Genomic DNA, 23,577 nt, shown 5'->3' on the forward strand with positions numbered 1-23,577 from the left:
CTTAGAAGGTATTCCCTGAATAATTTATGGGATATTAAATACGAAATTTGTTCATTAGTTCATGCTACCTTACTAACAGCTATACAAATTATTGAAATTAATCAATTGAGCAGATATGTACCATCATAAAAGAACCAAGCACCGTGTTCATTATGATTCATTTTTTTTTCCTCAGGTAAAAAGACTTGTGAAAGAGAAGAAATTGGACATGCTAATTCATTCTGAATTGGAAAACAACTATACTGAAGCAGAAGTGGAGCAGCTTATCCAAGTTGTTTTGCTCTGCACACAAGAGTCCCCAATGGGCAGGCCCAGGATGTCTGGGGTGGTGAGAATGCTCGGAGGTGAGGGCTTGGCAGAGAAGTGGGAAGAATGGCAGAAGGTGGAGCTTGACCGTCAAGAGCAGGTGGAGCTTGACCGTCAAGAATCTCAACTTCCTCCTAATCAGAATGACGAACATGTTTTTGACTCCACTTCCAACCTCCATGCTGTTGAGTTATCTGGCCCAAGATAAACCTCTCACGCTTGAAACAACAAATTTACGCAGCATTGGCATTGTTACAAATTTACGTGTCACTTCTTAAATTGCATAAGAAACACATTTATACACATAATAGACCTTAATATGCAATGAAACAACAAAAAAAAAAATAATGCCTATCAAAAAAAAAAAAAAAAATCATAGTCTCCAAATACCATGTTCAGCACCTTCCTTCATGGACTCTAAAATTTCAAGATACTTCTGAGAAGCACATCAATATGCACAAGCTAAATACTAAACACTTACCACATACTTGATGTCACCATAAACAATGTTCCCTTCTTCAATATGTTGAAGAACCCTTCCAGGAGTCCCAACAACCATATCGATTGGGACATTCAATGAATCTTCTTGAGGTCTTAACCGCCCACCACCACTTACCATGGTAGACCTGAACCGTGCATGATGACTAATAGAATTCGACACGCGAAAAACCTACAATAGTTTTCCATGGGTCATTACTAAATCTGAACTTTCAACTCTCAACAATAGAATTAAACCACATATATTAAACTAGAAAATGCATAAGTACCTGCTCGGATAGCTCCCTTGTTGGACACAATACAACTGCTCGAGGTCTCCTAGGTTTCATCAGCATACCACGCAACATTTCATCCTGTCTCAGTAGCTACAAAACCAACATAATTTTTACCTTAGAATAACTATATGTACTTAAATAGCTATCGTAGATACGAAACATCAGACTAAACACTCTCCTGTCTCAATGTATAACATCATCTTATACATTCATAGAAAGAACACAACTTTAAACATGTGAATAGATATATAACTAAAACTGAAATTGCACAAATGAACTCAACAAGATTACCTGAACCAAAGGCAACATATAAGCCAAGGTCTTACCAGACCCAGTATGAGAACCCAACACAACACTCTTCCCTTCCAATACAACAGGAATACCAACACCTTGGATTTCAGTTGGAACTGATATCCCAAGCTCATCAACAGCACCCATTACTTCCTCATCCAAACCCAACTCTCTAAAACTTGTGAAAATCTTAGTATTACCAACTTTACGGCTTTTCGACAACTTGTCATCACCGGCCTGTTTCTCAACAGAACCAAAAGAAGGGGGTTTGTTAAGTGGGATTTTTGAGGAGTCTTTTAAATGCCTTGCTCTTAGTTTCTCTAAAAGGATAGAATGCCTCATGGGTTCTAAACCATAGTTGTCTTGTTCAAGTGTAGTAGTAGTAGTAGTTGTTGTTAGCTCTATTGCATTGGAACAAAGAGGCTTAAACCTTTGAAAAACCCCCCTGGTGGGTGTTTTGGTAAAAGGGTATCTTGTTGTTGATGAAAAGAGTGTGTGGGAAAAGAGATTTGAGGAAAATGAGAAGCTTAGCAGTGCTCTTCCAGTTCCAACCATGGCTGCCCACTCTCAAAAATGAGGAAGATGATAAAAATCATTTCTTTTTTTTTAAGGAAAATAAAATTTATGAATGATTTGGGCTTCAAGCCCGAATAAAGTCCAGTCCAATGAAAATTTTGGATCTATAGACAAGCCCAATCGGCCCAGTTTACCCGAACCTATCAAAGCCTGATCATCATCCACTTTTAAATCATTAATCACAACACACAAATCAACTAGCTCAAATATGGAAACAAAGTTTCTCTAGTTGGAGTTATTTTTTGCTAGATGGAGAAGTAGATAAATGTTTTCTCATATCTTAAATCACAAATCACAAGTTCACGTAAGTGCTTTCTAACTTAGTTGGTAAAACCTTTGGGTGATGATACCAGAGGTCCACAATATTGAGTTACTGATCTCTTTAAAAACAAACACATTTGTAAGTGTCTTCTAGCTTAGTTGGTAAAACCTTTGGGTGATGATACTAGAAGTCCGGATTCGAACCCCCGCTACACACAATTGAGTTACTGATCTCTTTAAAAACACACAATTAAGTTACTAATCTCTTTAAAAACAGGCTTGCCCACCTTTTAGGTGATGATACCAGAGGTATGGGGTTCCGCTTTTGGGTGATGATACAAAGAGGCCTGGGGATCGAACCCCGCCAACATCAAAGAGTTATTAAAGAGTTACTGATCTCATTTAAAATAGGTTTGCCAATCAAAAAAAAAAAAAAAAAAAGTTCACAAGTCACAACACACAAATCAACTAGCTCTAAAATGAAAACAATTAGATCTCAAAAATATTTTACAAATTTATAATTTGAGTTTTTTTACATTAAATCCGCTGCATTTGTCTTTACTTCTATAACTTAAGTGACTATGTTCCATCTCCTCTAGCACGTTGTTCGATGCATTACCATATGTTTTTGACATCTTTGTTACTTAGAAGGTATTCCCTGAATAATTTATGGGATATTAAATACGAAATTTGTTGATCAGTTCATGCTACCTTACTAACAGCTATACAAATTATTGAAATTAATCAATTGAGCAGATATGTACCATCATAAAAGAACCAAGCACCGTGTTCATTATGATTCTTTTTTTTTCCTCAGGTAAAAAGACTTATGAAAGAGAAGAAACTGGACATGCTAATTCATTCTGAATTGGAAAACAACTATACTGAAGCAGAAGTGGAGCTGCTTATCCAAGTTGCTTTGCTCTGCACACAAGAGTCCCCAATGGGCAGGCCCAGGATGTCTGAGGTGGTGAGAATGCTCGAAGGTGAGGGCTTGGAAGAGAAGTGGGAAGAATGGCAGATGGAGCTTGACCGTCAAGAATCTCAACTTCCTCCTAATCAGAATGACGAATTGGAACATGTTTTTGACTCCACTTTCGACCTCCATGCTGTTGAGTTATCTGGCCCAAGATAAACCTCTCACGCTTGAAACAACAAATTTACGCAGCATTGGCATTGTTACAAATTTACGTGTCACTTCTTAAATTGCATGAGAAACACATTTATACACATAATAGACCTTAATATGCAATGAAACAACAAAAAAAAAAAATGCCTATAAAAAAAAAAAAAAAAAAAAATCATAGTCTCCAAATACCATGTTCAAAGACCTTCCTTCATGGACTCGAAAATTTCAAGATACTTACGAGAAGCACAAAGAATATGCACAAGCTAAATACTAAACACTTACCACATACTTGATGTCACCATAAACAATGTTCCCTTCTTCAATATGTTGAAGAACCTCGCATACCACTAAACTTCGCTCTGATACCATGTTGAATTCTATGTTAGTGGTGATGCTAGGAGAGTTGTTACATTGATATATTAGAGACACCAAGAAAAATACCAAAGAAGACTAGAGATTGATTAGGGTTAAAGAATTCTTAGGTTCTGAGAGAGTTTAGAGTCTGAGAGAGAGATTGTTCTCTATCCAGAGTTACATACTTATACTAACCTAAAATATGATAATAACAACTACTAGTTATGATGTCCACACTTATAGAAACATGGGACTTTCCATATTGGACATATCCAATCGGCCTAGTTGACCCGAACCCATCAAAGCCTAGCCCGATCATCATCCACTAAAGTGGGAGCAATACTATAGACAGAAATCGGCCCGGTAGCTATGACAGAATTGGGTGAGAATTGGGTCAATTGCTTGTCGAACCAGTGCCGAAATCGATCTAATTATTCTTCAATTATCAATAATCTATAATTAAAAAGTGAAAAAGTAGATTGCAAAGTGAGAAGAGTGTTTGTCACGATATTTTCTTATAGTTTAAATAATTAATCACAACACATAAATCAACTAGCTCAAATATGGAAACAACTAGATATAAAAAAAAATTGTAAGTTTCTAGTTGGAGTTATTTTTTACTAGATGGAGAAGAAGATAAATATTTTCTCGTATCTTAAATCACAAATCACAAGTTCACGTAAGTGCCTTCTAACTTAGTTGGTAAAACTTTTGGGTGATGATACGTCTGGGGTTCGAACCCCGCTACATACTATTGAGTTACTGATCTCTTTAAAAATAGGCTTGCCTACATATTTGCAAGTGATGATATTAGAGGCCGCTACACACTATTGAGTTACTGATCTCTTTAAAAATAGACTTGCCTACATATTTGCAAGTGATGATATTAGAGGCCCAACCCCGCTACACACAATTGAGTTACTGATTTTTTAAATGAGATTAATAACTCTTTTAAAACAGGCTTGTCCACACGTTTTTTGTCGCAGATGCCGACTAACAAAAAAAAAAAAAAAAAAAAAAAGTAGTAGTTCACAAGTCACACACACAAATCAGTTAGCTCAAAGATGGAAATAACTAGATCTCAAAAATATTTTACAAATTTATAGTTTGAGGTTTTTTTCATTAGATGGGAAAGAAAGTCCTAAGTGGTATTAAACAAAAATAAATTGGCTGACCGAAATTATTAATGGTAGTTGTTGATAGTCAGCCTCGTTTTTGTCCTAAAACCGAAATTACTAGTTAATTTATGTGTTTTGGCCTAAATTTGTGTAGCAACCAGTTTGGGTATGTGACCCGTAAAACAGTTAAAAAGTAAGTGATTTGACAGAATTTCTAACAGAAAACGACTGTGTGTTTGGGAAGTTCAGACAGAAGACTCATTCAGCAATCCATGCACGGGATTTTTGACTAACTGAAAATGGGACTGGAGCTGAGACTTATGCAGTAAAAATGAACTCGTTTTCTAAGAACTTTCTTCTTCCACTAAAAAAACCAATACCATATTCCTTCATTATTGAGCTGGTTTAGCAAGCTAGAGAGTAAAAAAAAATAATGGAGATCATAACTTCATTTCTTCTTTGGTTAATGCTCATGTTCCATCCATTAAATACCATTTACGCTAATACAGAAGGTTTGTTCTAATCTTTAGCTAGCCACTTTTTTTTTAAAGAATCAAAGAAGTGTGTATGAAGTAATCTAGGAAAAGTGCAACTGTTATATTGTATGGCTTTTGGAATTTTTAGTAGGATTACTGTAAAGTTGGCTTTTGAGCTACTTTATTTTCAATCAGAGGCCTAATATTGGTTTTTGTTGGTAAATCCAATTGTTCTATCTAGGAATTTCGTATAGAGCTTTTTTTTTTGGATTGGTAAGCCTGTTTTTAAATGAGATCAAGAACTCTTTGATGCTTTGGCGGTTCGAGCCCTAGACCTCCTGGTATCATCACTCAAAGGTTTTACCGACTTTGCTAGTTGGCACCTCAGATTTCGTATAGGGCTCATCGCTTACTATATATTGGAATTAAAGAGACTCGACTTTTTTTAAAGACTTCTACGCCTTAGTATATACATATAGATTTGGTGCCCTTAGTCTGAAAGTTGTTCAAATTATGATACGATGAAAGTTGAGTTGCTGGAACAAGAAAATAATTATTCCTATGTTGCTAGTGTTGTTTGCGCATTTTCCCCTGTCAAATGTAATGATAATCGTTCGTCTGTTTCTTGTGAATACTCAATAGTCGATGCTTTGTCTAGCCTACGTAACGCGTTGAGGGACCCTAATAATGTGCTACAAAGTTGGAATTCTACCCTTGTCACTCCGTGCACTTGGTTTCATGTTACATGCAGCTCTGATAACAGGGTTATAAGAGTGTAAGTTCTTTCTTTTTTCATATAACTTATATGGTGTTTAAGATTAATATAAAAGAAAATTTTCTGATGTTGAATGCTTAGGAAATAAAATCCAACTTTCCACTTGATTGACCAGCTTAACTAATGATTACTTGTTTTGTATTTCTTTCAGGGATTTAGGAAATTCTAATTTATCAGGTACATTGGTCCCCCAGCTTGGTCAGCTTACATCTTTGCAGTATTTGTGAGTGCCTTTCTCTAGTCTATAAGCAATACTTGTTTGATGTGTTCCCTGTCAATAAGATAATATATCTTCTGTTGCCTTGCATACTTGTATAGTACTAAACCATTCCCCTCTTTGGACGCTCCGTTGGTTTTTAATATTTCAGTCTTTGTTTTCAATAGTAAGAAAATTAAAAGTTATAACTGATTACAAATAATTGAACTCACCATTTCTATTGATGCAGGGAACTTTATAGTAATAACTTAAGTGGACAGATTCCCAGTGCACTTGGCAACTTGAAAAGCTTAGTGAGTTTGGATCTTTACTCGAACAATTTAAGTGGTAGGATTCCAAAGACATTTGGCAACCTAGCAAAATTGCGTTTTCTGTAGGTTACAAACTTCAACCCATTCTTATTCAAAAGAAATCATCTTATAATAAAAACCATGTTTATATATCATATGTCCTGAGTTATCTGTAACCCTTTTCAATAGATTTTGGAACTTGACATTGTCTTAAATGTTCTGGAAGGACAGTCGGCTTAACAACAACAGCCTGAAGGGTAACATTCCTGTGTCTCTAACCAAGATTAGGACACTCCAAGTTTTGTAAGTATCAAGCTGATATCCTTCTCCTCGGATGTGAAATCCTCTCATTTTCACTCTTTTGTTGGTGCAATGCTATTTAAGTAGGCTTATTACCATCTTGCAAATTGGCGTGCAGGGATTTATCCAACAACCTCCTATCAGGACCAATTCCAGATACTGGTCCTTTTTCGTTGTTCACTCCCATCAGGTTTGTTGCTAGTATACTGTAGTTGGTCTCTTTTTGCTCTTATTAGAGATGTTATACTTATATCCATTTGTTGAAATGCAGTTTTAATAATAACACAAATCTATGTGGCCCTGTTATTCAAAAGCCTTGCCCAGGATCTCCTCCCTTTTCTCCTCCTCCTCCCTTGGTTCCTCCACCAGTATCTCGTGGCGGTAATTTTATTGCACCTTATTATGGTTGTTCTGTTGTAGAATGTTGCTACTTCATAATCTGTTTATCTTGTTTGTAGTGAATATTTTATTGATGTTTTTTAGTACATGTTCCTTTTTTACTTATCTTCTCTATCTTTGCATGAGAAATTTCTTGATTGTGGCTGTCTTTTGTCTTTGTTTTGGAAATTCTAATTGCGCCATATCTAGATTTTCCTACTCATTTGTGTACTGTAGCTTTCCAAATGTCAAATGTGTAAAAATTCTGGCAATAGTTATTTCTTTATTAGGGTCAAGCTTATTAGATACTGTTGCTCTAAAGATATTTTATGTGCATATCTATGCAACATACCATATCCCACATATCAAGAGTTTATATACTTATAGATTCTTAGTTAGGATAGATTTTATTTCCACATATGTAATAGTTGTATGGAGAGAATAACATAGGATTTCCTTGATTTTAGGTTCCCTGATTGTAGGTTATATCTTTGTAATTTCGAATTTACTTCCTTGTAATACATGTAACTGATCTATAAATAAATATTTTCTTCTTGGTCTTCTTAAGGAAGCTAACTAAATCAATTCTCAATTCTATATGGTATCAGATTTCTAACAAAAAAAATGGCCTATAAAAAAAAATGTATTTCACATACCTTCTTTCAAATTTAATCTTTTATCAATATCTCAACTAACACATTCTCTTAGTTGTGATGTTATTTTCTCACAATCTCAATGTATATTTCAGGACCAACAGACTTTGAAACAGATTGATCAGGGTGATTCTCGAGATGGCCTATATTATCTAAATAAAGCTTCTGCATTCTTCGTTCTTGGCAGAAACAAGTTTGATCTTTGGCATTAGCGCCTCAGTCACCCATCTATGTCTTGTTTTAAATTTTTAGTTAAAACATTTGAACCAATTAAATCTGATTTTGAATGTTCTTGTAATGTTTGCCCACTAGCAAAGCAAACTCGTTTACCTTTTAATAAAAGTATTACTTCTAGTACTAATCCTTTTGAATTAATTCACTGTGATATATGGGAGCCATTCTCTATGCCCTCTCATAGTGGTGATCATTTTTTTCTCACTATAGTAGATGATTATTCACGTTGCACTTGGATTTATTTAATGAAAGCAAAATCAGAAACCATGAAATTACTGCTTTATTTTTTTAATCTTGTAAATAGGCAGTTCAATAAAAAGATCAATAATATTCATTCTGGAGGTGGTGATATTTTTCTCCCCAAACTCCAAAAATTTCAGTCAGATAATGGAACCGAATTTTTATCCACACCTCTTCAATCATGGTTTCAACTAAATGGCATAATACACCAACGTAGTTGCGTTGCGACCCCTCAACAAAATGGAATTGTTGAGCGAAAACATCGCCATCTTCTTGATGTAGCCCGCGCTCTCAGATTCCAAGCGCATATGCCTTTAGAATTTTGGGGAGAATGCATATTAACAGCTGCATATTTAATAAATAAAATGCCTACTCCTATCCTAGGTCACAAATCTCCACGCCAAATTTTGTTAGGTGCTCCTCCTTTTTACTCCTCTTTGCGAGTTTTCGGATACTTATGTTTCAACAAGAACATGAATATCAAAAATAAATTTGATGCGCGTGCCAAACCAGGCATTTTCATAGGATATCCATATGGCCAAAAAGGTTATCGCATCTATGATATCACAACCCGTAAAATATATATATCTCGTGATGTTATTTTTTACGAGGACAAATTCCCTTATCAGGACATCCCCACCAAATCCGTGGATTCACATGTGTTTGTCAAACCAATACTTGATGACACATCATATGATCTTCCATTATCACAAAGTCCTTCTCCACTCAGTTCTATTACACCTGAGTTACCTCAACAAAATATTTCACTCGGTTCTCTTATTTCCGAATCGTCCTCCTCAAACTCTCAAGCTTCTACAGATGAACTAACACCAACATCTCCCATAATTGATGCTACTCTTCCTCCACGAGTTCGTCGCCCTCCTATTAAGTTAGGAGATTATGTTTGTTCATCTATATCAGTATGCCGTCAACACATTAAGTCAATACATGCAAACCCCTCATACCGTTCATCTTGATGCTGCCAATCACATTCTTCGTTATCTCAAGGGTTCTGTTGGCAAAGACATACTCTTATCCGCATCAAGTTCACTCCACCTTAGTGGATATACTGATTCTGATTGGGCGAGTTGCCCAACTATCCCTCGTTCCACCACAGGTTATTTCACAATGCTGGGTTATAGTCCAATCTCTTGGAAAATCAAGAAGCAACCCACAGTATCTCGGTCTCCAGCTGAAGCTGAATACCATGCCCTCGCTACTCTATCATGTGAATTACAATGGCTTAAATCTCTCCTCACTGATCTTGGCATAGATCACCCGCAACCGATTTCAGTTCACTGCGATAGTCAAGCTGCTATTCACATAGCAAAAAATCCTGTATTTCACGAACAAACAAAACATATCGAACTTGATTGTCATTTTGTTCGTGAGAAAATCACCTCTGGCTTGATAGAACCTTGCTACATTCGGTCCCATGACCAAGTTGCAGACATATTTACCAAACCACTTGGAGCTGAGGCCTTTCAACACCTATCTAACAAGTTGGGTGTCGTTGATCTCTCAACACCTACTCCAACTTGAGGGGGAGCCTAAAGATATTGTATGTGCATATCTATGCAACATACCATATCCCACATATCAAGAGTTTCTATACTTATAGATTCTTAGTTATGATAGATTTTATCTCTACATATGTAATAGTTGTATGGAGAGAATAACGTAAGATTTCCTTGATTTTAGGTTCTTTGATTGTAGGTTATATCCTTGTATAGTTGTATATTCAAATTTCGAATTTACTTCCTTGTAATACATGTAAATGATCTATAAATAAATATTTTCTTCTTGGTCTTCTTAAGGAAGCCAACCAAATCAATTCTCAATTCTATAGTTGCCTTCGATGCAACCTAGTTAAAGTTGTTTCTTGTTGAAACTGGTGAGTGGATGGTGATTATTCATATAATCATAGAAAATGCGATTATGACTGTTTATTTCTCGTGAAATAGTGGTCCTAAGAGAGCAATTCTTTGGAGGAGTGGATGTTGGTGCTTTGCGTTACTTTTCTTTGCCCCGCAATTTGGTTAGTATGGTGGCGTAGATGGAAACCCCAACAAAATTACTTTGACGCTCCGAGTTAGTAAAATGGTTGAAAATAACTTAAGGTGTGTTTTCTAGTAAATGTATCGTGTAACTTTTTGTATCTCTTTTCAAATTTGAAGAGGACCCGTGGTTCATTTAGGTCAACTCAAAAAGGTTTTCTTTGCGGGAACTACAAGTTACTACTGATAATTTTAGTAACAAGAACATTTTAGGTAAGGGTGGGTTTGGGAAGGTGTACAAGGCATGTCTGGCAGATGGTTCCTTAGTCACAGTTAAACGACAAAAAGAAAATGTGATTATGACTGATTATTTCTCAGGAAATAGTGTTCCTAGGAAAGATCTATTGCACCTCCTAATCGGAGATCTGTTGCACAACGTCTTCGAAGAGAAAGAGAAATGCAAGTGCCTCTAGATCACGATCAAATGACTATAACACAACAAAATCGGAGACAGAGAGAAAAAGATGTTATGTTTGATTACATAGCAAATTCCTTTAAGAAGACGAGGTCAACGTACGAAGTTGGGTTCTCTTTGTAAAGGTGCGTTTTGGTATTTCCTTTACATACAAATGGAGGGGGAGGACGGTTTATATTAGGATTGTGACCGAGTTCGTCGAGGAGCGAACTGCCTACGTATCTTCTCTAGATTCTGGGGGAAGAGAAGAATCAGGTCTGGCGTAGTTCATATGGAGAGTATTTATAGGTGATCCAAGTGTATCCTCACCCGACATGTGTAAAGGACAGCACAAATGTAGGGTCAAGATTGTGGAGCCGTGTGAGAACTGTGTTTATAAGTCTGCTGTAATGATGGGGATTAGTAGCCTGGCTTAGTAGCTTGCGGCAGTGGTCAGTAGTTGGCGGCAGTGATTTGTGCATGTGCATCTCTGTTCATGATTGCTTCTAGAAGGTAAGCTGAGTCACGTTATAGCCTGATTCGCGTGCTGGCGCGAACTGTGCTGGAGCGTTCTCTTAGCTTGTAGACGCGATTTGGTTCCACAAGTCGGTGTGGTATTTCCATCATGCTGAGTACGCGCCTGATATTCCTGAAGGAGGATATCACTCCCTTACACTCTTCATCAATGTATAATATCTCTTACAGAGAAAACCAGCCTTCAGTCACAAAAGATGTAACAATGCAAAGTTGTGAGGATAACACTATGTAAGTCAAGTGCTTAAATTCTCACTCTTATGTTAGGTTTCAACATATTGTAAAGCGTGATATATCATAGGTCTATTTTTGCAGTGATAATGATATGATTGGATTTGACGGAAGTGAAGAAGAAATTCTTAATCCTCATAGAGGCCATATGCTTCCCGTTCCAAATCGCCGTCACTTTTTGGGTAAGATGGATGATCTTTGTCCATTTTGTTCGGCCCTTCATTGGAAAGATGAACGGTTATCGAAATCAAGGCGTAACCGACCTTTATTTGGAACTTGCTGTTTACAAGGAAAAGTTAAGCTACCGCTTCTTTCTCCACTGCCTCCGGCACTTAAATATTTATTCGAAGGATCTAATAAACGTGCAAGATTATTCCGTGAGCAGATTCGGCAATATAACGTGTGTAATGCCTTTACCAGTCTTGGTTGCAAATTTAACGATCGTGTGTTACATGGACGTGGTCCTACCTCATTCACTGTTCATGGGGAGTTGCGGCATCAAATCAGTTCATTGTTGCCTGATCCAGGGATGGAACCTAAGTTTTCACAACTTTATATTTATGATCCCCTAGTTGCTTTGGATCACCTCCACAATCGTAATCCGAATTTGTCAAGGGAAGTGTTGAAAAATGTACAAGAAACTCTTCTGCAGACCCGGGCCCACAAGTTTTGTTATAAGCAAGCATTTGAGGTTTTAACTGAAAATGCTTTTGAGAATAACAATGTTCCGATCCATTTACACTATGATCCGTGTTCGGATAAACGAAGGTACAATCTTCCAACAACTAATGAGATTGCAATGATGTTGCCTGGAGATGGGAGTAAGGTTGATGCCATGCTTGATATTGTACTTCACTTGAGAGGAGGGCATGAGTTGGAACGGATAAGCGAATGTCATCCCACTTATTTGCCTTTGTATTATGTTCTTCTATTTCTTTATGGGGATTTGGGTTGGTCACCTGATTTGAAGTTGTGGGACGTCAAAAGAAATGCTCCAAGCAATGCAAGACTCACCCAATTATTGTATTACGCCTACCTTTTGTTTGAACGACCCACAGAGTACTCATCCATCTTGCTGGGGTGTAAATTGTTGCATGAATTTTTGGTTGATGCTTGGGCTGCATATGAACAGGACCGGCTGCGATACATTATACTAAATCAAGACACCATCCGTTCGGATGTGTACAAGTGCTTGACAAATGTTGCACTTGAGGGATTAAGTCCTGATCAAATTGGCCAACAGTTCATTTTACCTTCCTCACATGTTGGAAGTCCAAGGCACATGTACGAGATTTTTCATAATTCAATGGCTATCACTCGGTACTATAAGCACCCAGATTTTTTTCTTACGGTGATTGCAAACCCTAATTGGCAGGAAATTAAAGATGCGCTCAAGGAACACCAAACTTCGACACTTCGGCCTGAAATAGTTGCATGGGTATTCGAGCTAAAACAAAAAACAATTATGAAAGAAATCTTGAAGAATGATATCTTCGGCCGGGTGGTTGCATATGTCTATACCATTGAATTTCAGAAGCGCAGTCTTCCACACATGCATTGCCTTTTATTTCTCGCGCATGATGACAAGATCCGAAACAGTGAGCAAGTGGATAAATTTGTATGTGCTGAATTCCCAGACCCCGACACCCACCCTGCATTGCTTGAAACAATGAAGAAGTGCATGGTTCATGGCCCCTGTGGTGATCGAGATCCGAGTGCTTCATGTATGGAAAATGGTCGATGCACCAAAGGCTATCCAAAAGAGTTTGTAGAGGAAACAATTATGGATAAAAAAGGGTATTCCATTTACCGAAGGCACAACATTGGCAAGAAATATTTTGTGAAGATGAAGAATAAAATGGTTAAAGTTGATAATGGAGATGTTGTTCCCTACAATGCATATCTATCTGAAATGTTTGACTGCCATATCAATCTTTGGGTTTGTGCATCGTGTCAAGCTGTTAAATATATTAACAAGTACATTTACAAATGCTATGACAAAGCAACAGTGGTGGCGGTAGGAACAAATGATGAGATTCAGCAATATATCGATACAAGGTACATTGGACCAACAGAAGCTGGATGACATCCATTTCAGAATCCAATGCATAAAGAGTTTCCAAGTGTCCAACGATTGGCACTTCATTTGGAAGGCATGCATAGAGTTGTTTTCAATAGCAAAGATCCCATGGATGCAATTCTTGCCCGAGCCAGAGACCAAACTTCAACACTGATAGCTTTCTTTAAGCGTTGTGCTGAAGATCTAGATGCACGAGCATATACCTATCAAGAATTTCCACGACACTATGTTTTCCACAAAGACTCTCAAGAGTGGACTCCTATGACTCAGGGACCTTCCATTGGTAGGATGTATTTTGCAAGCCCTAATGCCGGGGAGAGGTTTTATCTACGCTTGCTACTTACTATTGTAAAAGGGCCTACGTCTTTTGCATATCTTTATAAAGTCGGTGATACCGTGTACAACACATACAAAGAAGCATGTATTGCCCGTGGGCTGTTGGAAGCTGATGATGAGTGGATACAATGCCTAGAAGAGGCGGCAATAATGAAAACTGGATATCAATTGCGGAGGTTGTTTTGTGTAATTCTTTTAGAGTGTCATCCGTTACGACCAGATCTACTTTGGAGCAAATTTGCATTGAGTATATGTGATGATCTTGGACACTGACTTCGAACAAAGCACGACATCCCAGATCCAACCGATGAGCAAATAACAGTTACGGCTTATATATCCGTGGAACAAATCCTTTTAGAATCTGGGAAGACATTGGAAGATTTCCCGCCCATGCCAAAGCAAAAAGAAGATTGGAGCAAAATTGTTGGCAATAGGCTCATTTGGGAGCAACGCCAACTTCAGCATAAAGGCATAGGAGAAGAGGCTGCAGTTGATGTGAGTCGTCTTAATGATGAACAACTTCATGCTTACACTGCTGTGACTGATTTAGTATTTGGTGACAAGAGCAAACTTTTCTTTATGAATGGAGCAGCTGGTACAGGGAAAACTTTTTTGTATAATACAATTGCAAAGGCCTGTCGCAGCATGGGTCTTATTGTCATCATGGTGGCATCATCGGGAATTGCATCTTTGTTATTGTATGGTGGACGCACTACTCATTCTACATTTAAGATTCCAATTGATGTGATGGATACCACTTTTTGCGGCTTCACTAAACATTCCGACCTTGCTGACCTATTTAAAGAAACAAAACTAATTGTTTGGGACGAGGTGCCCATGTAACATAGATACTGTGTTGAGGCTGTGGATAAAACACTTCAAGATATTTGCGGAAACAAGAAGATATTTGGTGGTATCACTACAATTCTTGGTGGTGATTTTCGACAAACACTACCTGTTATACCGTTAGGCCAGAGAGAGCAATTTGTTGGTGCATCACTACGGCGCTCTTTCCTTTGGAGTTATTTAGAAGTTTTGCACTTGGTACAGAACATGCGGCTTGAAATGGCGGAGTCCGAGAATGTCAAATTCGCTGATTTTTTGTTGGAGGTGTGCTATTAATGCCTTCTAATTATAATATTTTGTCTCTATTAGTTCCATATATAAACGAACTATTTTAGAAACTAATGAATTCATTTTTTGCTTTGATTCATTTAGATTGGTTCGAATCCCAAAGAATGCGTACAATTGCCGAATGGAATACGCAAGTGTACCAATATCCAAGAACTCATCTTCTCTGTCTATCCCTAATTGGATGTTATGGACACACCGTCTCCAACTTTCTTAATTGATCATACTATTCTTGCTGCCCGTAATGATGATGTGAGTGCAATTAATGAGGTTGCACTGAATTTGTTCCCTGGTGAAGCGCTTGAGTATTTGGCTACATATAAAATTATCGAAGATGATATTGATAATCCAAGTGGGGCTCACTATCCCACCGAGTTTCTCAACTCCCTCGACCCTTCTAGCTTACCACCTTTCAATCTCAAGTTAAAACATGGATGCCCTATAATGTTGCTCAGGAACATAGCACCTAAAGATGGCCTTTGCAATGGGACACGACTTATTGTGCTTCAATGTGCGAGTAAAGTCCTTCAAGCCAAAATTTTGACTGGAGAGAAAGCTGGAAATCCGGTACTCATCCCAAGAATATCTCTGGCTCCCTCAAATTCAGAGTTGTCATTCAAACTATCAAGACGACAATTCCCTGTTCGACTAGCTTATGCCATAACAATTAATAAGTTGCAAAGTCAGTCAGTGAAATATGTTAGCATTGATTTGAGGACACCAGTTTTCAGTCATGGACAACTCTATGTGGCCATGTCCAGATGTACTTCTTCAAAAAGAATATCCATTTTTCTTCCACCTAATGCAAGAAATTGTACCACAAATGTCGTATACCCAGAAGTTCTTCTCTAAGGACATCGATTCCAATGAGAAAAGACGAGTAAGAAATTAAAGATTGCTATTTTTATTGGTTTAGAAATTAAAGAATATGTTGTATCCATATATATGTTATGTAAGTTTTTATGATAGTTTTTTGTTTTTTGTTTATTTATTTATTTATTTATTTATTTATTTATAATAGCGTGGATACTTAAAAGTAAGAATAGAGATTATTTTATTTTGAGAACCATCTCTTTTGTAAACAATATGCTAAATGTATCAAGTCTAAAAAAATCATGTGTATGTGGTTTGTTTGCAGGTACCAATTTAAATTGCCAGAATTTTTCAGTGACCTGATTGCAATCATTGTTCCATGGCGCATTTATCCATATGGTAGCAGAATGGTGTGAACAGTATGCATAGAGGGGAGAATGAGATAAATGAAGAACTTGATTAGTGGACATGGAGTATTTATTTTATTTTATTTTATTTTTCCCTTTCGTTACTAGAATTAGCCCCAAGTGAAAAATTATGCAAAATTTTATTTAATGTTTAATGAGTTGTCTTTTAGTTTTAGAAGTAATTTGTGTTATATATAAATATGAAGTTATATATTTTGGTATGGTTGATCTATGAGAATTGTATTATTTGATTTTCAGGTTATGATATGATTTATGTTTTTGAAATGTTGAAAATACAAATGAGACTCTACTGGATTTTTTTTATTTTATTTTTAAAAAAAAATGATGATGCTCTTAATTGAAGACACTCTCCCCTTATTTTTCTCATTCTCATTCTGATATGTGTTGAATTAATGAATGTGTAAGCAGGGGCGGACCAAGGACTTCAACTCTCTCCGGGCTAAAAGCCTAAAAGATGATAGCCATGCCATTGTGTAATTCTTCAAGCCCAAGTTCTAAGAGCATCTCTAGGTGGTGGTAGTATCACCTGCAAAATTGCCTCCGAAATTTGACAAAACTTTTCTCAAAATCTAACCAACTCTAGGTGGCCTCAAATTTCACCCCGCGCGTCATAGGTACTGTCGCGCGACACACTCCCAATGTCGCCCAAATTAAAAAAAAAAAAAAAACCATGCGACATTACCATTGTAGCGCCGCATCCACATCCACATCCAAAATCGAAAATTTGCATCCAAGGCTGTGGCTAGACAGGTGATACTACCAGATTTGCTTCTACCTAGAGTTGGTTTTTCGCAAAATTCTGAATTTTGAAAGCAAATTTAGAGGTGATACTACTACCTAGAGATGCTCTAAGTATATGGGCAGACTTTTTTGCCTTGAGCAGTTGGGCTTTAGGTAGTTTAGGTAGTATAGTATTTAGGCAGTTGGGCTTTAGGTAGTTTAGGTAGTTTAGGTAATACATGATTGCAAAAGGACCCCGGGTTGAAGCCTGGTCCATCCCTCTCCTAGGTCCGCCCCTGTGTGTAAGGGTATGTGTAATGAGTTGGTTTGTGAAAAATAAAATACATAGAATTGCAATCATTAAGCTCACTTGAGTATGTATATGAAATGATTATGAAGTATAAAACTGTTGAAAATTGTTATATCATCGATCCAATGCTACCATAGAGATGGTCTCTTTGGGTGTTGTTTAAAAACAATGTGTCTAGAGTATCGATTGGCACGGGCATTCACTAGTTATCAATAATCTAGAATTTAAAAGTGAAAAAGTAGATTGCAAAGTGAGAAGAGTGTTTGTCACGAGAGAATAAGATGTTTTCTTATAGTTTAAATCATTAAATACAACACACAAATCAACTAGCTCGAATATGGAAACAACTAGATATAAAAAAAATTGTAAGTTTATAGTTGGAGTTATTTTTTGCTAGATGGAGAAGAAGATAAATGTTTTCTCATATCTTAAATCACAAATCACAAGTTCACGTAAGTGTCTTCTAACTTAGTTGGTAAAACCTTTGAGTTATGATACTTGAGATTTGGTGTTCCTTTTGAGATACTGATCTCTCTTTTTTTGCAAGTGTCAGAGGTTTGGGGCTCGAACCCTGCCAGCATAAAAGAGTTACTAATCTCATTTAAAATAGACTTGCCAATAAAAAAAATAAAAATAAAAATCAGCTAGCTCAAATGGAAACAACTAGATCTCAAAAATATTTTACAAGTTTATAGTTTGAGGTTTTTTAGTTAGATGGGAAAGAATGTCGTAATTGGTATTAAACAAAAATAAATTGCTGACGGTCAGCCCAAAAATGTCATAGAACCGAAATTATTAATGGTAGTTGTTGATGGTCAGCTCGTTTTTGTCAAACAAGTTCACAAGTCACAACACACAAATCAGCAAGTTCAGAGATAAAAACAATTAGATCTCAAAAATATTTTACAAGTTTCTAGGATGAGGTTTTTTTACTAGATGGGAAAAAATGTCGTAATTAGTATTAAACAAAAATAAATTACTGGCATTAGTCTAAAAATGTTCTAGAACCGAAATTATTAATGGTAGTTGCTGATGATCAGCTCATTTTTTGTCCTAAAACCGAAATTATTGATTAATTTATGTGGTTGGGCCTAAATTTGTGTACTATTGAGTAACCAGTCTGGGTAAGTGATGTGAAACGGTTAAAAAGTAAGTGGTTTGACATAATTTCTGACAGAAAACGACTGTGTGTTTGGGAAGTACATACAGAAGACTCTTTCAGCGATCCATGCACGAGAATTTTGACTAACTGAAAATGGGACAGGAGCTGAGACTTAATGTGGTAGTGCACAAGTCTGCACGCCAGCCTTGTACTCGTTTTCTAAGAACTTTCTTCTTCCACACAAAAAAAACAATACCATATTCCTTCATTATTGAGCTGGTTTAGCAAGCTAGAGAGTAATGAAAATAATGGAGATCATGACTTCATTTCTTCTTTGGTTAATACTCATGTTCCATCCATTAAATACCATTTACGCTAATACAGAAGGTTTGTTTCTAATCTTTAGCTAGCCATTTTTTTTTAAAGAATCAAAGAATTGTGTATGAAGTAATATAGGAAAAGTGCAACTGTTATATTGTATGGCTTTTGGAATTTTTAGTAGGATTACTGTAAAGTTGGCTTTTGAGCTACTTTATTTTCTTAATCAGAGGCCTAATATTGGTTTTTGTTGGTAAATCCAATTGTTCTATAGAGCTTTTTTTTTTTTATTTTATTGGTAAGCCTGTTTTAAATGAGATCAGTAACTCTTTGATGCTGGCGGGTTCGAGCCCTAGACCTCTGGTATCATCACCCAAAGGTTTTACCAACTTTGCTAGTTGGCACCTGCATTTCGTATAGGGCTCGCCTTACTATATATATATTGGAATTAAAGAGACCCGACTTTTTTTAAAGACTTCTACGCCTTAGTATATACATATAGATCTGGTGCCCTTAGTCTGAAAGTTGTTCAAATTATGATAGGATGAAAGTTGAGTTGCTGGAACAAGAAAATAATTATTCCTATGTTGCTGGTGTTGTTTGCTCATTTTCCCCTGTCAAATGTAATGATAATCATTCTTGTCTGTTTCTTGTGAATACTCAATAGGCGATGCTTTGTTTAGCCTACGTAAAGCGTTGAGGGACCCTAATAATGTGCTACAAAGTTGGGATTCTACCCTTGTCACTCCGTGCACTTGGTTTTATGTTTCATGCAGCCCTGATAACAGGGTTATAAGAGTGTAAGTTCTTTCTTTTTTCATATAACTTATATGGTGTTTAAGATGAATATAAAAGAAAATTTTCCGATGTTGAATGCTTAGGATATAAAATCCAACTTTCCAATTGATTGACCAGCTTAACTAATGATTACTTGTTTTTGTATTTCTTTCAGGGATTTAGGAAATTCTAGTTTATCAGGTACATTGGTCCCCCGGCTTGGTCAGCTTACATCTTTGCAGTATTTGTGAGTGCCTTTCTCTAGTCTATAAGCAATACTTGTTTGATGTGTTCCCTGTCAATAAGATAATATATCTTCTCATTTGCCTTGCATACTTGTATAGTACTAAACCATTCCCTCTTTGGACGCTCCGTTGGTTTTCAATATTTCAGTCTTTGTTTTCAATAGTAAGAAAATGAAAAGTTATAACTGATTACAGATAATTGAACTCACCATTTCTATTGATGCAGGGAACTTTATAGTAATAACTTAAGTGGACATATTCCCAAAGTCAAGGCTTGGCAACTTGAAAAGCTTAGTGAGTTTGGATCTTTACTCGAACAATTTAAGTGGTAGGATTCCAAAGACATTTGGCAACCTAGCAAAATTAGTTTTCTGTAAGTTACTTACTTCAACCCATTCTTATTCAAAAGAAATCATCTTATAATAAAACCATGTTTATATATCATATGTCCCGAAGTTATCTGTAACCCTTTTCAATAGATTTTGGAGCTTGACATTGTTTTAAATGTTCTGGAAGGACAGTCGGCTTAACAACAACAGCCTGAAGGGTAACATTCCTGTGTCTCTAACCAAGATTACGACACTCCAAGTTTTGTAAGTATCAAGCTGATATCCTTCTCCTCGGATGTGAAATCCTCTCATTTTCACTCTTTTGTTGGTGCAATGCTATTTAAGTAGGCTTATTACCATCTTGCAAATTGGCGTGCAGGGATTTATCCAACAACCTCCTATCAGGACCAATTCCAGATACTGGTCCTTTTTCGTTGTTCACTCCCATCAGGTTTGTTGCTAGTATACTGTAGTTGGTCTCTTTTTGCTCTGATTAGAGATGTTATACTTATATCTATTTGTTGAAATGCAGTTTTACTAATAACACAAATCTATGTGGCCCTGTTATTCAAAAGCCTTGCCCAGGATCTCCTCCCTTTTCTCCTCCTCCTCCCTTTTCTCCTCCTCCTCCCTTTTCTCCTCCTCCTCCCTTGGCTCCTCCACCAGTATCTCGTGGAGGTAATTTTATTGCACCTTATTATGGTTGTTCTGTTGTAGAATGTTGCTACTTCTTCATAATCTGTTTATCTTGTTTGTAGTGAATATTTTATTGATGATTTTTTAGTACATGTTCCTTTTTTACTTATCTTCTCTATCTTTGCATGAGAAATTTCTTGATTGTGGCTGTCTTTTGTCTTTGTTTTGGAAATTCTACTTGCGCCATATCTAGATTTTCCTACTCATTTGTGTACTGTAGCTTTCCAAATGTCAAAAGTGTAAAATTTTTGGCAATAGTTATTGCTTTATTAGGGTCAAGCTTATTAGATACTGTTGCCTTCGATGCAACCTAGTTAAAGTTGTTTCTTGTTGAAACTGGTGAGTGGATGGTGATTATTCATATAATCATAGAAAATGCGATTATGACTGTTTATTTCTCAGGAAATATTGTTCTTAGGACAGGAGCAATTGCTGGAGGAGTGGCTGTTGGTGCTGCGTTACGTTTTGCTGCACCTGCAATTTGGTTAGTATGGCGGCGTAGACGGAAACCCCAACAGAATTACTTTGACGTTCCAGGTTAGTAAAATGGTTGAAAATAACTTAAGGCGTGTTTTCTAGTAAATGTATCGTGTAACTTTTTTTTATCTCTTTTCAGCTGAAAAGGACCCAGAAGTTCATTTAGGTCAACTCAAAAGGTTTTCTTTGCAGGAACTACAAGTTGCTACTGATAATTTTAGTGACAAGAACATTCTAGGTAAGGGGTGGGTTTGGGAAGGTGTACAAGGCACGCCTGGCAGATGGTTCCTTAGTCGCAGTTAAACGACAAAAAGAAGAGCATTCACTGGGTGGAGAAATTCAGTTTCAGACAGAAATAGAGATGATTAGTATGGCCGTGCATCGAACCTCCTACGCCTACTTGGCTTTTCTATGACAGCAACCGAAAGGTTGCTTGTATATCCGTATATGGAAAATGGCAGTGTTTCATCTTGTTTAAGAGGTGCTACTTCTCATGCTACTTTTCTACTTTTCTATTTGGTCACTTTAACTTTGACTTGATTTTTGGTCATAATCATTTTGCTTATCAGTAAGTGTGATGCTTTCTTGTAGAACGTCCATCATCTGCCGCATGAATTGATTGGCCAACTCGGATGAGGATAGCATTGGGATCTGCTAGGGGTCTTTCTTATTTGCACGAACATTGTGACCCGAAAATTATTCACCGTGATGTCAAAGCTTCTAACATTTTGTTGGATGGGGATTTTGAAGCAGTTGTTGGGGATTTTGGCTTGGCTAAGCTTATGGACTACAATAATACCCATGTGACCACTGCTGTCAAAGGCACAATTGGTCATATCGCTCCAGAGTACCTCAACACTGGCAAATCATCAGAGAAAACTGATGTTTTTGGGTACGGGATCATGCTATTAGAGCTTATCACTGGACAAAGAGCATTTGATCTTGCTCGGTTTGCAAATAATGACGATATTATGCTACTTGATTGGGTATGCATTTTCCTTATCATAGGTTAATTTACACACACAGCCATTACATTTTCGTCATCTTGACTAATGTGTTTATTTGATATTTGTTTAAATTCTTCTACACTGGCGCGCCGTAGACTTTTTAAGTTTCAGGACCAACATTTAGTACTTTTTATACATGCCTGGATAACAGATTATAGAGTTCAACTCTAATGAATAGTAGTTTTGAGATGTCATTCCAAAAATCATCTTTAGAATCATTCAGTGAAAGGGGCACTTTCGATACTGGTGTAGAATTTTTTTTGTGAGCTCTTAGATGTTTTTTAAATATAGTAAAACAAATGCCCTCAACCTCTCTTGCTTTGGATCCTAAACCAATAACGTTATCCTTTTCAACTCTATACGAATGCATTACATTAAATCCGCTGCATTTGTCTTTACTTCTATAACTTAAGTGACTATGTTCCATCTCCTCTAGCACGTTGTTCGATGCATTACCATATGTTTTTGACATCTTTGTTACTTAGAAGGTATTCCCTGAATAATTTATGGGATATTAAATACGAAATTTGTTCATCAGTTCATGCTACCTTACTAACAGCTATACAAATTATTGAAATTAATCAATTGAGCAGATATGTACCATCATAAAAGAACCAAGCACCGTGTTCATTATGATTCTTTTTTTTTCCTCAGGTAAAAAGACTTATGAAAGAGAAGAAACTGGACATGCTAATTCATTCTGAATTGAAAAACAACTATACTGAAGCAGAAGTGGAGCAGCTTATCCAAGTTGCTTTGCTCTGCACACAAGAGTCCCCAATGGGCAGGCCCAGGATGTCTGAGGTGGTGAGAATGCTCGAAGGTGAGGGCTTGGAAGAGAAGTGGGAAGAATGGCATAAGGTGGAGCTTGACCGTCAAGAATCTCAACTTCCTCCTAATCAGAATGACGAATTGGAACATGTTTTTGACTCCACTTTCGACCTCCATGCTGTTGAGTTATCTGGCCCAAGATAAACCTCTCACGCTTGAAACAACAAATTTACGCAGCATTGGCATTGTTACAAATTTACGTGTCACTTCTTAAATTGCATGAGAAACACATTTATACACATAATAGACCTTAATATGCAATGAAACAACAAAAAAAAAATCATGCCTATCAAAAAAAAAAAAAAAAATCATAGTCTCCAAATACCATGTTCAGCACCTTCCTTCATGGACTCGAAAATTTCAAGATACTTCTGAGAAGCACAGCAATAT

At 36.8% G+C, this 23,577-nt stretch overlaps 2 protein-coding genes and 4 pseudogenes across 3 annotated transcripts; 5 read left to right on the forward strand and 1 right to left on the reverse strand.

The window, feature by feature from the left end:
* The first annotated feature begins 208 nt into the window (after positions 1-208).
* Positions 209-514, forward strand: LOC147473739 (somatic embryogenesis receptor kinase 2 pseudogene; annotated as a pseudogene).
* Positions 515-524: 10 nt separating this feature from the next.
* On the reverse strand, positions 525-1,957 carry LOC147473740 (DEAD-box ATP-dependent RNA helicase 39-like). Its single transcript, XM_086587072.1, has 3 exons — positions 1,371-1,957; positions 1,074-1,169; positions 525-976 (listed from the first exon to the last, which is right to left on the reverse strand). Exons 1-3 carry the CDS (start codon positions 1,923-1,925, stop codon positions 776-778), a joined length of 852 nt encoding a protein of 283 aa, XP_086443198.1. The 5' UTR covers positions 1,926-1,957; the 3' UTR covers positions 525-775.
* Positions 1,958-3,036: 1,079 nt separating this feature from the next.
* On the forward strand, positions 3,037-3,342 carry LOC147473741 (somatic embryogenesis receptor kinase 1 pseudogene; annotated as a pseudogene).
* Positions 3,343-5,146: 1,804 nt separating this feature from the next.
* On the forward strand, positions 5,147-22,079 carry LOC147473742 (LRR receptor kinase BAK1-like; annotated as a pseudogene). Its single transcript, XR_015210295.1, has 10 exons — positions 5,147-5,320; positions 5,927-6,059; positions 6,211-6,282; positions 6,506-6,649; positions 20,369-20,440; positions 20,556-20,627; positions 20,709-20,854; positions 21,275-21,409; positions 21,489-21,830; positions 21,941-22,079. The product of XR_015210295.1 is annotated as an LRR receptor kinase BAK1-like (transcript).
* On the forward strand, positions 18,532-20,212 carry LOC147473743 (leucine-rich repeat protein 1-like). The gene is made up of 4 exons (XM_086587075.1): positions 18,532-18,894; positions 19,493-19,625; positions 19,778-19,849; positions 20,074-20,212. Exons 1-4 carry the CDS (start codon positions 18,807-18,809, stop codon positions 20,177-20,179), a joined length of 399 nt encoding a protein of 132 aa, XP_086443201.1. The 5' UTR covers positions 18,532-18,806; the 3' UTR covers positions 20,180-20,212.
* On the forward strand, positions 21,982-23,331 carry LOC147473744 (somatic embryogenesis receptor kinase 1 pseudogene; annotated as a pseudogene).
* The last annotated feature ends 246 nt before the right edge of the window (positions 23,332-23,577 follow it).

Source organism: Coptis chinensis, unplaced genomic scaffold, assembly GCF_015680905.1.
Source record: "Coptis chinensis isolate HL-2020 unplaced genomic scaffold, ASM1568090v1 utg1828_pilon_pilon, whole genome shotgun sequence".
Lineage (NCBI taxonomy): Eukaryota > Viridiplantae > Streptophyta > Magnoliopsida > Ranunculales > Ranunculaceae > Coptis > Coptis chinensis.